This window comes from Pezoporus wallicus, unplaced genomic scaffold (genome assembly GCF_028554395.1).
Source record: "Pezoporus wallicus isolate ANWC-B61680 ecotype Strahan unplaced genomic scaffold, APGP_CSIRO_Pwel_v1 contig_14033, whole genome shotgun sequence".
NCBI classification, from domain to species: Eukaryota; Metazoa; Chordata; class Aves; order Psittaciformes; family Psittacidae; genus Pezoporus; species Pezoporus wallicus.
The window spans coordinates 96,471-110,662 of NW_026636703.1; the positions used below are offsets into that span (position 1 = coordinate 96,471).

General features: G+C 48.4%; 1 protein-coding gene across 1 annotated transcript in view; it reads left to right on the plus strand.

Annotated features, from left to right (window-relative positions):
- MAN1C1 (mannosidase alpha class 1C member 1) overlaps positions 1-14,192 on the plus strand; it is a 57,662-nt gene that overhangs the window by 12,322 nt on the left and 31,148 nt on the right. Inside the window, exon 2 of the mRNA XM_057401203.1 lies at positions 6,393-6,489. Within this exon, the coding sequence (XP_057257186.1) occupies positions 6,393-6,489 (97 nt within the window). The remainder of the gene's footprint in view (positions 1-6,392; positions 6,490-14,192) is intronic.

Below are 14,192 nucleotides of genomic sequence, written 5' to 3' on the forward strand. Positions count from 1 at the left end.
GGAAGGAGCCCTGTGGCTGTCTGATGGAAGGTGATTTCTCCTGACTTCATAGAGAATTCCTCCTTTGCTTGCAGTGCTGGAGACCAGTTTTCTGTGCCATGGTCTGCTGTGTCTTTGGCTGTTGTGCAGGAGGGAGTGAGCCGATGTGATAAAAACCACCCGTGCAAGTTGCAAAACAAGCTGCCAAGGCTTTGCCAGACACAGCTGAAGCAAAGCCCCACTCACCCGCTGCCTGAATTGCTCGGTTATATTTGCTTACAGATGCAGCTACGTGTAACAAGTAATTGCCAGTGTCTCTCGCCCATCTAACACGGAACAATCAGCTGCTGTATCTGCAGGCAGTTGGCTGCCATGCTTTGAAATTTGGGGTTAGGATCTGTTGCAGGAGCTGGAGCCCATGGGAGGAGCTGTGTGCTCAGGCTGGTGCTTGGGCTGGGGAACACCAGCCTTTATCTCGTGCTTAGGGAGCAAGCGAGTACAGCAGTGGCAAAGGGAGCTGTCAGAGAGCGGAGGCTTTCCTGAGCCTTGAGCATCATTCCAAAGGGTGTCTGTGCAGGAACTTGCTTTGGAGGAGGTGGGTTTGCAACAGGAACCAGTCCTGTGTTATCTGGGGGCTGATTGACCTCCTACCCTGGTACAGCGTGTGTAATCCCAGCGTCCCACCGCACACATCACCTCTTACACCTAAGGGTGTACGGGGAGGGTCAGGAATGGGAAGCAGAGAGGAAATACCCCTCCTGTTGGAGTCAATGAGGTTATCTCCACCTGGCTTTGGCACTGGGTACAAACAGCCTCAGGTTTCCTGTGCAGTCACCCCTTCACCATCAGCTCAATCAACATGATCACGTTGGATGGACACTGAGATGAGGCTCTCAGGAGTTACCAGTTGTGTGAAGGCCATGGATGAAAACAGCTGCAATTCACTGGTTTATTCCAAGGCAGAAGCTAACATGGATGCTATAAACTAGGCGGGCTACCCAGCATGTCTCTAAATTGCTCAAGTTCCTGTTGGGATCTATTGGATTTACTGTAATCTTTAATTATAAAAGGTAATTACTTCCAAATGGATTATCAGTGTTGGTGTCCGTTCCCGAGGGTTGCCTGGTAACGTCTCTCATGTGCTCAAGCACTGTGTTTTGTGAGGAACAGGCTCGGAAACTCGGCAGGGAAAAGCCAGTGAGTGGATATTAATGTTGCCTAAATGGAACCTTTCCATCACCTGGAGTTAACACGCAGCCTTTTTGTTCTTATTTTGCTGTTATATAATAACCTTTCTAAGGGCAGTGTCCCAAAGAAGCGGCCTGAGAAGTTATTCAGCTTCACATTAAATTCTAGTATTGTATAACATTCTGCCATGCTGTCTGTATGGAGGTGTCTATATATATATCTCCATATGATAATGTTGAAGCAGCAGCAGATAATAAACATGGTGCTGTTCCATTACCTTTCCCACAGCCAATCCTGAATTATACAAGTTTATGCAAGTCTGATTAGGAGACAATACCATCCATCATTCCCAATCGGAATGGCTCATCCTGATGTGCTCGGGCAGACTTTTACTGTCTGCAAGACTGACAGTTGGTTCCTCTTTTTTTCTCTGCATCTGGCAAATCATTTTTATACAGCTGGGGAAAATGGCATTATATTGCAGGTTAAAACTCCAGCCCAGACAAGGGCTATTCTGGGGTAGCAGGAAGGTTAGATATTGGAAAGAACAGGTCCTAAAATTGAGAGTAATGACAAGTCATCTTCCTCCTGCTGAGAAAGGAAGAGAAACCTTTCCGGTAATTTGAGGTGGGAAAAACCAAGCAAGAAATGCAATTGGGAAAGAAATACTTAAAAGTACACCCACCACCCCTTTTTACTTGGAAAAAAAACCCAACCCACCACCACCAAACCTGCAACCCCCCTGGGAATTTCTGAGCTAGCCTAATGGTTCAGTATTTGAAGGGGAGTTGAAGAAACGAGATTAAAGAGCCACAAAAGTGGTTACCTTGTGAAAATAATGGCTTTGTGTAATGTTCCTTGGAAGTACATGGAAAGGGCTGCTTGGTTGCTATATTTAGATTTCATCTTTTAAGCATTTGCTAATTATCCCAGCCGAGATGGACAAAGCTAATCAAATAGCTGTGTGGGAATGCTCCGAGTCTGCCAACAAAAGGAGGGCAAGTGGAAGGGGGGGATTTGGTCTTTTCCCTTCTCATCTCTCTGTGTTTTGCCAGTACAGGACACCAGGGACTGTCAGTGGTTCGGTTATTACGTCTTAAAGAACATCACATTTGCACAGCTCTTCAGGGTGAAAGCACTTCCTTGGTCAAGTTTTTATCCTGAGCCCTGGTTCTTCACCAGCTGGATCACTTGCTATAGGTCTTTTGGGGCTGAATTCTTCCCGACTGCCTTTCCATTGGAGTTTGATTTTTCCATGACCTCAGGTTCCCTGAAAATCAGGGAAGATGCTTTTGTTTCCTGGGCCTGGAGTGGGGACTTCCAGTGTGTGGTTTGGCATATTTGAGCTCAGAAAGCATGAGGAGTCTTGCTAAGGCACATCAACAGCAAATGGAAATGGGAGAATGGGCAAAGCTGTGGTAGCAGTGTAGGTGCTGCTGTGGTGTGCTCATTAGGATGGAGAGGTTTGGGGTGTCAGTGGAAAGCATTAAATACTTGTGTGATTTCCTGTAGTCTATGAAGGAACACAAGCATTTAGTGTTTGACCCAGTATTTTAAAGGAGAGTGCTTGTAAAGCTGATTTCCAAATGACAGTATTTCCATACATTGAAAAGAAAAGCCCTGGAAGCAGTTTTAACCTTGTTCTACACTGGGTTTGTGCAACCTGAACGCTGAAGTGTCAGGACCCTGCTAAGATGTAGTTGAAGACCCTGAAGCAGCAAAGAGCTTGGTGCAGGACAATGCCTTCAGTACCTGGCTCCGCATGGCTGCAGGGTGCAGCCCCTGTGACATACCTGGGGGCTTGTGAGTGATGTCTCTGTTGGGCTTGGCTGGAGCAATCACAAGCAAAGGTAATGGCTTGAATGATCAAAGTGGCAGGATTCAGTTTAGCTCCTTGCAGTTGATTTAACAGGTAATCATCTGGCCGGGAGCTGAAACTTCTGAAGGTAAAAACTCCCTCTCAGGTTATAGAAAAGAGCCAACCTGACAAGTTCCATTATAAATTTGGCAGTCTCTGCTATAGATCAGCTGAAAGCCAGGGTGCGGCGAGTCTCAGGGCCAGCTAGATGATTGTCTATCAGAAGGCACACTGGTTAGAACAAAATCTAAAATGGTGGCTCTATTTCCATAATTTTGGTGGTTCTGGTGCCATTTTTCAGATCTAAACTGGCATAATGCTAATGCTGACGTATTGTGATCTCTCATGACGTCAACGACATAAAATACTTGCTTCTAACGTTGGCATCTCATCGCAAAGCTGACTTGAGCACCTCGCTGTGCAGTTTTGCACCTCTCGGCTCCATCCCCTTCTCCTTCAGCTTGGCATTCGGAACCTCTGTCAAAGCTTCTGAAAGCTCCATCTCAGTCCTGCATGCAGTATATAAATGTGGAGTCCCCACTTTTAGAAACTTGATGAATCTCTGTAGTGGTTTGGAAGTGGAACTGCTAAATTTGGATTGAAAAGACAGCTGCAGAAAGCCAGAATGGGCAGAATGGTGCAGATGCTTTTGGCTTCTAAACTTTTCCCGTGGCTGCTTTTGGACCCATCATTAGAGGGAGGAAAGCTTAATCTTGGAAAATGGAAGGGTACCACGTTATGCATCCTGCCTCCCAAACACAGAGGGTTTAAAAGCAGTGAGCAAAATCCTGCTCACGTATAGGAAAGCTGTCAGTTTGATGCCGCAGAGCCTCATCCATCCCCTGCCTGATGATCAGCTCAGGGCAGAACAGAGAAGGGGAGTTTTAGACACTGCAGCCAGCACAGCCCAGGAAATCGTTTTGTAGTGGAACTTTTGCAGCACTGTGACAAATGCAGCTTACATGCTTCAATAGGCAAAGAATAAATGTATTAATTCAAAGCACAAGAAAAGGTAATGGCCTAAATGATGAAAGTGACAGTGAGTCACTCCAGGGACTCTGCAGCAGCCTCACGCAGCTCCTCCTTGTGCCAGGAGACAGCAGGAGAGGAGGGAATTGCCCTGGTAGGATCTAAGTGGCTGTTGGAGGGAAACCTGGGGTAGTTTTTTTGCCCGTGATGGAGGTACCAGTGAGCTGGTCCCAAAGAGCCAGGGATGGGGCAGAGGGGCCTGCGTCTGGTGCAGGCTCTGCAGAAGGAACTTCAGCCCTGCTGGGATGGAGCGGTTAAAGTTGAGGGAAGGACATGGGTTTCATACTCAGCTTAAAATGAGGCTGATTCAGAATTGCAACACGAGGAGTTTCACGCAGCAGAGCAGAGCCATTTCCACATCCTGTCCATGTCCAGGCTGTCTGTGTGCCAGAAGGGTGGGTCCTCCTTCCTCAGCTCTGATTTAGAAGAGAAGTGAAGCGAACAGATTGCCTGGCTGTTTCCTGCCCGGGGCACGAGCCCTATCACTCACTGGGGGAAAGCTGTCATTATAGGAACACCATCTTCCCAGCAGTAAGCTTCAGGATCAAGCTCTGAGACATGCAAGCATTCACTCAGTACCATCAGAGGGAGTGCAGACATGCCCTGTTAGGTTAATGAAGAATGAGAACTTCCCGCTCACAATAATGCTGCCACCAACCCCCCCCCCCAAACTCAAGTGAGATGATGGAGATGTGTTCGATGGATTCCGTGGAGGTTTCTCCCCGCTCCCTGCCTGGCCATGGTTCAGTTTCTCGGGAGCAGAGCGCTCCAAGTGACTGACTGCTCCACGCTGGCTGTGTTTGCCCAACATTCCTTCTCTCGGTGGTGCCGGAGTCCGAACGTTACCAATCGATTCAGCAAATGTTTATCCTCGTCCGTAGGAGCAGCTCTGGGAAGCTTTGCTTTGGAAGGCTGATGTTTGGAAAGGGGAGGGGGGATGTGGTGGGGGGGCTCTCGGGGTGTGTGTGCTAGTGAAGGAGAGGAGGTTGCCAGAGGCTTGCGGTGTTGGGTTTGTGGAGCACTCGGCCGGAGGGAAGGAGAGTAAGAGCTGAAACGATGCTGGCAGTTTCAGACCAAAGAAGCCTACGTGTTCTGGTGCTGAAGCAGAGCAGTAAATGCTGTTGCAGGCACTAGACAGGGGTGCTCTGTAGAGGAATGACTTGGTTTAAACTGTCATTTTCTCTCAAATGTCTTGTTTGAGTGAAGCGTGTTCGAGGTCTCTTCTCTCTGTTGGCTGGCAGTGGAGAATCCTGTCAATGCTCGGAAGCAGCCTTCTCGCCTTGGTTAGCTTTCTGCCAGGGACTGAAGCAAAGAAGGTGCAGGTCACCGCCACTGCTCCTTGTCAGGCTGTGGGTATTCTAAAGGGCAGCTTTCTTTACGGCGCTCCTTAGAAGCTGACAACCCCAGGCCCTCCTGCTGAGCACGGGGTACTTGGAGGTTTAAGTTTTCCTACCAGCTGGAGCCAAAGGGGCAGGAGGACAGAAAAAGCTGTGCTGGGCTCTGGGGCTGTGTGTGTTGGAACCTGCACAAAGACACTGCCTTGTGGTCCTCAGGCAAAGGTCAGTGGGCTGAGCCCGGGCAGGACAGTGCAGATGTCCCAAAAGGAATTGTTGGAGTTGGAAGGGGTTTCTCAGAAATCACCCAGCCCATCTCAGGACTCGCTTGAGGAAGCACGTTTGAGTTTCATAGGAAGACACCAAAATGTCCTGGGTCTCCCCTTTCTCCTTTATGAGCGGACTCGGTTAATTCATAGAAAACTTCAGTGCAGTCCTTAAACAAAGGCCAATTTCTCCTTTGCTCACTACTGTGTTAAGTGCATCCTGTTCCTTCGTGGGCCTGCATGTGGGAGTGCTTTTGCAGTTTGATCAAGTTTTATTTGCGCTATGATAAAGAAATGGGAAAACCAAGAAGGGAACATCCCTGTAATCGGGGATGCCTCAGCTTTGGCCTTAGGTTTTTAGCCCATTTTAATCCCCATCCTGTGTAACCTGCCTTGGCAGGGGGGTCGGACTCGATGATCTCCAGAGGTCCCTTCCAACCCCAGTGGTTCTGAAATACTGCTATACCATGGAAAAAGTCAGGACTTCTGAGATGGAGACATCTTCCCATCGTGCTGGGAATTGGGGTAGTGCAGGAATGTGCTGGTCCCAAGCTCTGCCCAGGATGAGTCTGAGGCTCCAGCAAACCGCTGAGTGCAGCGCTGTGCTCAGTGTTCGGTGCCAGCTGAGGTTTTATAACGGGTTGGTTGTTGGGTTCAGCAGTGAATGGGAAACCCCTGCTCCTTCCCGGGACGCTCGCAGTTCTGTTAAGCACTTCCACTCAATTTTTCTTTCTGCAGATGATGAAATTCGCTTGGGATAACTACAAACTCTATGCACTTGGGAAAAACGAACTGCGACCGCTGACCAAGAACGGCCACATCGGGAACATGTTTGGTGAGTCCTGGAGCAGGGTGGGTGCAGTTGCTTTGGGGTTTTTGAAGGGCACACATCCGTGTCCGTTCCTGTCTCTGCAGTGCACTGAGGTACCTGTGGTGGCCTTGATTTCTTTCCTCTTTCTGTTTTTATGACACTTCCAATACAACTCCTAGGGGTTACCTGCCCACATCCCATCGCCGGGAATCTCATTCCTACAAACATCCCTCAATGCCCAGCCTGTATCACCTGGGTACAGACCTAGCACCAAGCATGTCTGAGAGCAGTGCTAAAACCAACCAGTGTCTTTATTCAAACATGAAGGCAGTCCAAACCTGGCGATGCTGCTGTTTCTCTGATCAGATAGACAGCAGGACATGACCAAACTGAGCATTTTCTCTCTTGTTGCTCCACTGTTGAGCAAGATGTGAATCCCATAAAATATTGAATGTCTGAATCAATAGTAAAGGCTCTTTATACCATGTGCTTACTGGGCTGTATAGTTGTACTCTTTAGCAGATTACCTCTCATTGTATGAGCCACTTGCATCATTTCAGTGCCATCCCCTGCCTGTTCCAGTGGGATACTTGTTGACCTTGGAGGATATAAGTTGCCTCTTTCCTCATTTGCACTCAGAGCTTTTCCCTGCTCTGCTCACTGTGCCCTACCTTGCAGCTTTGGGGAGCTGCAAAGGTACATGTGGGAATGAATGTTTGCAGGTGGAAATAGCGTCCCAGGTCTGCTAGAATGGCCAAAACCTTGAGGAGCAGCAGTCCGGTTTGGCCTCTGGACTGCAAGGGCAGGTGGCCCTGCTGGAGATGCTAGAGGAAGGGCTGGCTTTTAGTTTAGCCACAGCACAGAGAGAAACCTTGGTGCTCTGCTTGTGCCGCCACCACCAAGTCCTTTTGTTGTTCCAGGTGAGGCACTTGGCTCTTTAGTTCCTGCAGAAGTACCAAGAGTGTTAAGTCACATCTGGCTGTGCAATGCTGCGTGTTGTGTGGAAGCCACGTTGCCAGTTGCTGAGGTATCTGGAGTTCTGGACGTGTGCCTTGTACTGCCAGCACAGGCTCTGTGTGACCAGCCCCTGCTCTGGTCCACTCTCACTCAGTCAGGAGCAGTGGTTTGGGCTTGTTTGCCATTTGCCTTCCCCTTTCAACACCCCAGGAGCAGCAGGTTTCTTACTTGTGAATGAATTTGCAGTCACTTCAGCAGGATTTAAGCGTTTTGTGACTTTTCCATTCTGGCAAACTTGTCAAAATTCCTCAAGGAACGTGCTATAAACAGGCAAAGTATTGAAAGCTTTTAAATGCATTTATCATGCTGAAACAATTGGCAGTACTTCCGTTTGCTTGCAGCGTGCGGGTGAGCACTCTCAAGGAAAATGCTTGGGAGCACAAGGATTTGCAGACAGTTGCAGAAAAGAAGCTACGTGGTACATTTCAGACTCCTGATGAGCTTTTCCTCCTTGTAACTGTGGCTGGGAAGGAATGGGAGCATTAGGCAATCCATTCCTCCAGCCCTGTCCCTCTTGTCTTCAGAGACTTCTAGAAAGGAGGACAGGGCACTACTCACCTTCTTCATTGTTGCCTCTTCCCCCTCCTGTCACATCGTGCATCTCTGATTCCAGACTGGATGTAATGGGGGCAAATTGGGTGCTCTCTGGGCTGGAGGTGTCAATATTAAGCAGAGATTTCTCTGCAGCTGCTTCCATGTGGGAGGGGAGGAACTTTTCACAGTGTTTGTGTGCACGAGAAGCAGTTGAGCTCTTGAAGGGTGATGCGTTTTCCTGTTGTGGATGCGATGCTCCCGTGGAGGCCAGCCTGGGGGAAGGGGGGAGATGGTCTTTATCAAATATTCTCTCTAATCGAAGTAGAAATACAAAATAAACACTCACCTTCTGCTCCTTTATAGCATTCTGCTGCTCTTAACAGCCCCGAGCCAGCATCCCTGCCCTGCATCTGCCCAGATGGCAGGAAAGTCACTGGCAGAAACCTCTCGTATCTCCACCCGAGTTCATCTCCTTTCTCCTCTGCCTTGGAAGGCAGCAGCTCACATCTGGGAGGGTATCTGTGCAGTTTCCATGCTGCTTCATAGCCGGAGATCAGAGCTGCCCACTACCCAAGTAAGTGCAGGGCTGCTCTGTACAGGAGGGCCGCGTTACCACTCACTTGGACTTCGATCTGGTGACTTGGTCTTAACTTTCTTCCTTGTCATTGGTGCCCTCCAGGCTCTATTGCTAGGGCATCAATTTCATCAAGATTCTCCCATGTTCTCATGTGGCTTATTTGTACAGAAGTCTTCTGATTGCTGTAATTCACAATCATTGCAACCTGAAAGCCCTTTCATTAAACCCACTAGCTGTGGTCCTTTGAGAAGCTTTATTTATTCATGTGTGATGCTTGGGATAAGATGCACCGTGCTAAACATCCCATTCCATGCCCTCCAGTGGGGTAAATATGTTTTATACTTGCAGCTGTTTCAGATGTGTGATGATTTCCCTGGAAATTACACCATGGAAGTGGGCAGAGCACACTAGTAGGGTGGAAGGATGATCTCTGTTAGTATAAAACCTGCACCACAAGATTCCAGTCGGAGTGGCTGCACCACTGTGGGGTTTTCAGGGTGATCTGCAGCACTTCTCTCCACACTGCAGCGCTCTCAAGGAAGACCTGCAGAGTATCTGGCCACTGTTAGAATCAGGTTTGTTTAAAGTTAAATTTCGTAGCTGGGCCATGGGTAAGGGTGAAGGCTGGAGGTGCACAGGCGTGGATTCTGCTCCCAGTTATTTTACCCTTCCTACCCCAGCATCTCACCATTCCCGTCTTCGGTGCTGTGAACATTAAGATCATAGAATGGTTTGGGTTGGGAAGGACCTTAAGATCATCCAATTCCAGCCCCCTGCCATGGACAGGGACATCTCACACTAGACTGTGTTGAATTCCTTGGAGTGAGGCTGCTGGAGAGATGCTTCAAGATGCTCCTGTCCTGTGGTACCCAGCATTAGGTGGCTGTATTCTCATCTGCCTGCTCCCTGCGCCTGTCAGAACCACTTACTTTTCTGACAAAATGGTTTTAAACTCCTGTTAGCTTTACAGAGTTTCTCTGGCTATGGGAGAGTGAGCTGGCATCTATTTCTGCTCGTGCATCAACTGAACTGTCAGCTACATTTGGATTGCAGAGTCTTTTAACAAAGATAAGGTAAGAAGCCTGATTTTCAGATATGTCTTGAAGTGTGCAGTGCTGGCAGCAGAAGAATCCTGCTTTGACTTTTAACCTGAGCCAATTTGCTCTGAAATCAGTGACAGCAAGTAAATATGGAACCTTGCTGTGCTGTTAGTCATTTTCACCACCGAACTACACATTAGTGTATTAATGGTCGTATAAAAATAGCAATCCTTAACTAGGTTCCCCCCCCCCCCTTTTTCCCCTCTCTTCACTTGAAATCATACTTAAAATCATGCCATTGCTTTTCTCAGCATATGCTGGGTTTGTGCATCGTTGTGAGGCTCTGTAGCTTTATCTGATGTGAATCCATGTCGCAACCGTCACATCTAGGACACAGCCAGGTCAGCAGGCCCAGGTGGCGAAGACCTGAGAGCAGCTGGAGCTAAAAGACGTAACGTGTTTAGGCTGCATCCCGATGTTGTCCCACGTTTGACTGCGTGGTGACGGAGCGCTATCTGCGCAGGATGGATAACAGTTCCTGGAAGAAGCAGTGCTCAGGCAGTGTTTGCGTACTCGGCTCAGCCCTTGGCCTCAGCTGTCCTGACAGTTTGTTTTGCGCACAAGAGGTCGTTGCTCTCGGTTGCCAGGAAATCCTTTGCTATTTTGGCTCTCCAGGATAGGGAAAGGGTTTGAAGCGCTGGGGAGGAAAAGCAGTGACCACATGGATATGGCCAGAGAGGCCTCTAGAACGTACCAAGGTGATCCTGGCGTTCAGAAACCTTCAGGTGTTTTTCCCCTGGCAAATGCAGGGCGATCCCACCGCAATTCCCCTGCTCTGTGATGCTGGGAGCATCCCAGCCTCTGCTCTGGACGGAGGTTCAGGTGACATCTCCCTGCAGGACCTGGCACACCAAGCTCCTTTCAGCAGGTAGAGAGCTCTTTGCCAGCCACTCCAGTGCTGGACCCAGTTGGACACAGAAGGCTCCGCATCGCAGAGTTGATCCCTTCAAGCAGCCAGTTCTGCCTCGTGCGTTTTCCAGATGGCTGCTTCCTTCCTCAGTGGTTTAGCTCAGAAGCCATGGAGCAGGCAGGGAATGTGCCCACCTCAACTAGAAGCAGCAGGAGTTGATGTATGAATATTTAACATGGGAAACGTAATTGCATGAAAATATTAATTTAGCCATATCCACCCTACCAGAGGAGAAATGGTAACCTTCAATTGTGCCATCATTTGGGGCAACTTTTCTGCCCTGCCTGTGAGGTTCTTTCCCTGTGATCACAAAATTACAAACCCCTGGAGTGTCCTTTTATCTGATTCAAATAATAATAACAATAATACTAATTGCTCTCTGAATTTGTATGCTGAATTATTCCTGCTGCACATGACACTGGATGGTTGGCTCCATGGGCTCTTTAAAGAGAAAAACATACTGTAAGGAAGGTGTTGCCAGAGCACTGTTGCTCCCTGACTTCATCATCCTTCTTTCTATGCATAATGTTACTCAGTTGAATCTTACTTTCAGAAAGGGCATTTTGAGTTGACGTTGGCTTTTGCTGTCACTGAAATCTGCAGCAGTAAACTTATTTCCTGTCAGCAGGAAGCAGTGAATCAGGATATCCTCCCAGTACCAAACTGTTGGAGATTGGTTGCATGAATCATGTTAGAGCTGACATTTATGCCTGTCATGTGTTTCTTTTCCCTGCTTTCTACCTGCCAAAGATCACTCCTTCCAGGCACCAGGGTTGTCATAGGAGATGTGTTCAACTCTGCTCTCACCTTGGGTCCTGCTGAGAATGGTGGCTTCCTTCAAACGTGCTGTTTCAAGCATGCGCTCAAACATGAGGGTTTTGAGCCCTAAATTCATGCAGAGATTTAAGCTTATTACAGTGGCTCAGGTTGTAACTTGTCAGCTTGAAACAGTCATTTAAAGAGTTTAAACAGAAAAAAAATCATTAATGTCTCATGTAGTGGCCTGGGGCCTTCTTCAGACACTCTTGCTCGAGCTGGACCCGGTCAGCGCTGTTGTGGCAGCATTCTTGACAAAAATAATGTATTTGAACCCAACAGATTCATCTCCCCTCAGCTGAGATGAGAAACACCTTAGAAACAGAAACAAACTCGAGAAACCCCATGGAGAACAGCCTTGGCTCAGAAGCAAAGAGCAGACGCGCGTTCCAGTGTCCTGTTGGGTTCAGCCCTTCAGATACGAGGAGAGCTGCACAGAGTGGGCAGCAAGGGTTTGGTCTGAGCCTGCCTTTAGCAGGAGGCCAGGCAAACTCCACGTTGTCTCAGGGTAAAGCCATTAATCATCCCAGGCTTCCTTACGAGTCTCATGAACTTTCCATTGACCCTGAACAGAGTCCTGAGTTTAATGAGGCCTTACAGTAGAAGAATGTCTTGGGATGTGTCAGAACTACTTTGCACAGCGAAATGGAGGAGGAGGAAACAAGAACATTTAGGAAAAGAGCCCTTAGAGCAGCGAACAAAGGCAAAAAAGGAAGGAAATTGTGTGGAGATGGTATGATCAGAGAGGGTTCTTTGGGACCTCTTTGAAAGATGCTGCGGAGTAGAACATAGAGTGGCGTGGAGGAAGCAAGCCACGTGTGCGCAGGGGATGGGTCCAGGCTGTAACTGTCTCTCTTCAAGGGACCTTCTCTTCAAGCTTCTCTCGTCTTTCTGTTTAATCACCCCGTTATGGATGTTGTTTGTGCCTCATTCTGGACCCTGATTATGCGGAAATAATTGTCTAATCTTCAGAGATATCGAGCGTGTGATTAAAAGGCAGCTGCGAGTGGGAGTACTTGGACTGCTCACCGCTTCCTCGCTGGATTACAGAGGCGTCGGTGGCAGCTCCACAGCGAAAGTCGAGTTGGAGCTTTGGCTCTTCCAACTGGCTTCATCCAACATCTTAACCGGCACCCGCTGTGGCAGCTTGGTAGTAACACAGAACGTAGGGAGCTGGATGCCACGCTTGGAGCTCCTGACTGCACACAAACCCCTGCCTTGGTCAGAATGTGTCTCTCAGAAACGCTGAGGGCTCTTTGTCTTCCAGCCACCGTTTGCAGTCAGATGCTTTCCACAGGGTCTGCTGCAGACACGAGCCCACCTGCAAGATGTGCGCTATGTAAAACAGCAGAGCAAGTGCAGAGGATTTTCAAATGTGCTTTTCGCTCTGCATTTTTATGTTGGAAATATCTTGAGGCTTCTGGTTTTCATATCTGTATCCCTCTGTATTTAGCCTTGCCTTGTTTATTCAGAGGAGATGGATGGCTATAAACCGTGTTAGCAAAAAAACCCCACTGATCTTCTGTGGTTTTAATTCATTCCTTTTCCACTCTTGAAACTTCTGAAGAGCTGAGGCAGGTTCAGAACTTGCTTTGCTGTGGTAGATCTCACATTTAGAACATAACTGCTTTATCAGGGAGCTGTTGGAGCGGGTCCGGAGGAGGCCATGGAGCTGCTGCAAGGGCTGGAGCAGCTCTGCTCTGGAGCCAGGCTGAGAGAGCTGGGCTGGGTCAGCCTGGACAAGAGAAGGCTCCTGAAGGGGAGACCTGAGAGCAGCTCCAGTGCCTGAAGGGGCTGCAGGAAAGCTGGAGAGGGGCTTGGGACAAGGGATGTAGGGACAGGCCAAGGGGAATGGCTTGAACCTGCCAGAGGGGAGACTGAGATGAGCTCTTAGGCAGAAGCTCTTCCCTGTGAAGGTGCTGAGGCGCTGGCACAGGGTGCCCAGAGAAGCTGTGGCTGCCCCATCCCTGGCAGTGCTCAAGGCCAGGTTGGACACAGGGGCTTGGAGCAAGCTGCTCCAGTGGAAGGGGTCCCTGCCCATGGCAGGGGTTGGAGCTGGATGAGCTTTAAGGTCCCTTCCAACACAACCCATATTCTATGAGCACATCTCTCTTTATGCTACTGCTGAAGTTTCTTGCCACCTTCATTATGTATCTGGTAGATTCTGCCATTCTTCTGTTCACCCTTAGACGATCACATCTCAAACAGCTCCTGCTCCAGAACTTTCTTTTCTAGAATTTCTCCAGGTCCTTATTTCCAAATTGTTTTTTTTTATAGATATCTACTGCCTTTTGTGATGAGCAGTCTCGTATCTCACTTGATCACTAGGTTTAACATCGTCCTCTAGGATGCCGACTTCCAGATTTGTCATGGGTTTCAAGGTTGGATTTATGTGTTCAGAATGTTGTGGAAGGCATTTGTCATTTGAAGACCTTGATACCTTTAAAACACACCCCCTTTCAGCCTCCTGGGATTGTTCTTGTTGCTAGAGTGAATTGTTTGGAAGCTCAGGAAAATCCCTTTAGCCTTTGCTGGAGGCATCAGTGTGAAGAATAGGGAGGATTTTTTTGGACTTACTAAAATTGTTCATCCTTCTTCTGATGTTTTATTCTCAAACGATCTGCTGCACCCTAAACCACCCTGTAATGCAGCTCCCAAAGGAAAAACAGGGGAAGAAACTCAGTGCAGGGAAAAGAAGGTATTTCAGGTCCAAGTTCTAAAGGCAGAGGTTATTTCCATACCAGTCTCGATATACCCATAACTTCCTCACTCT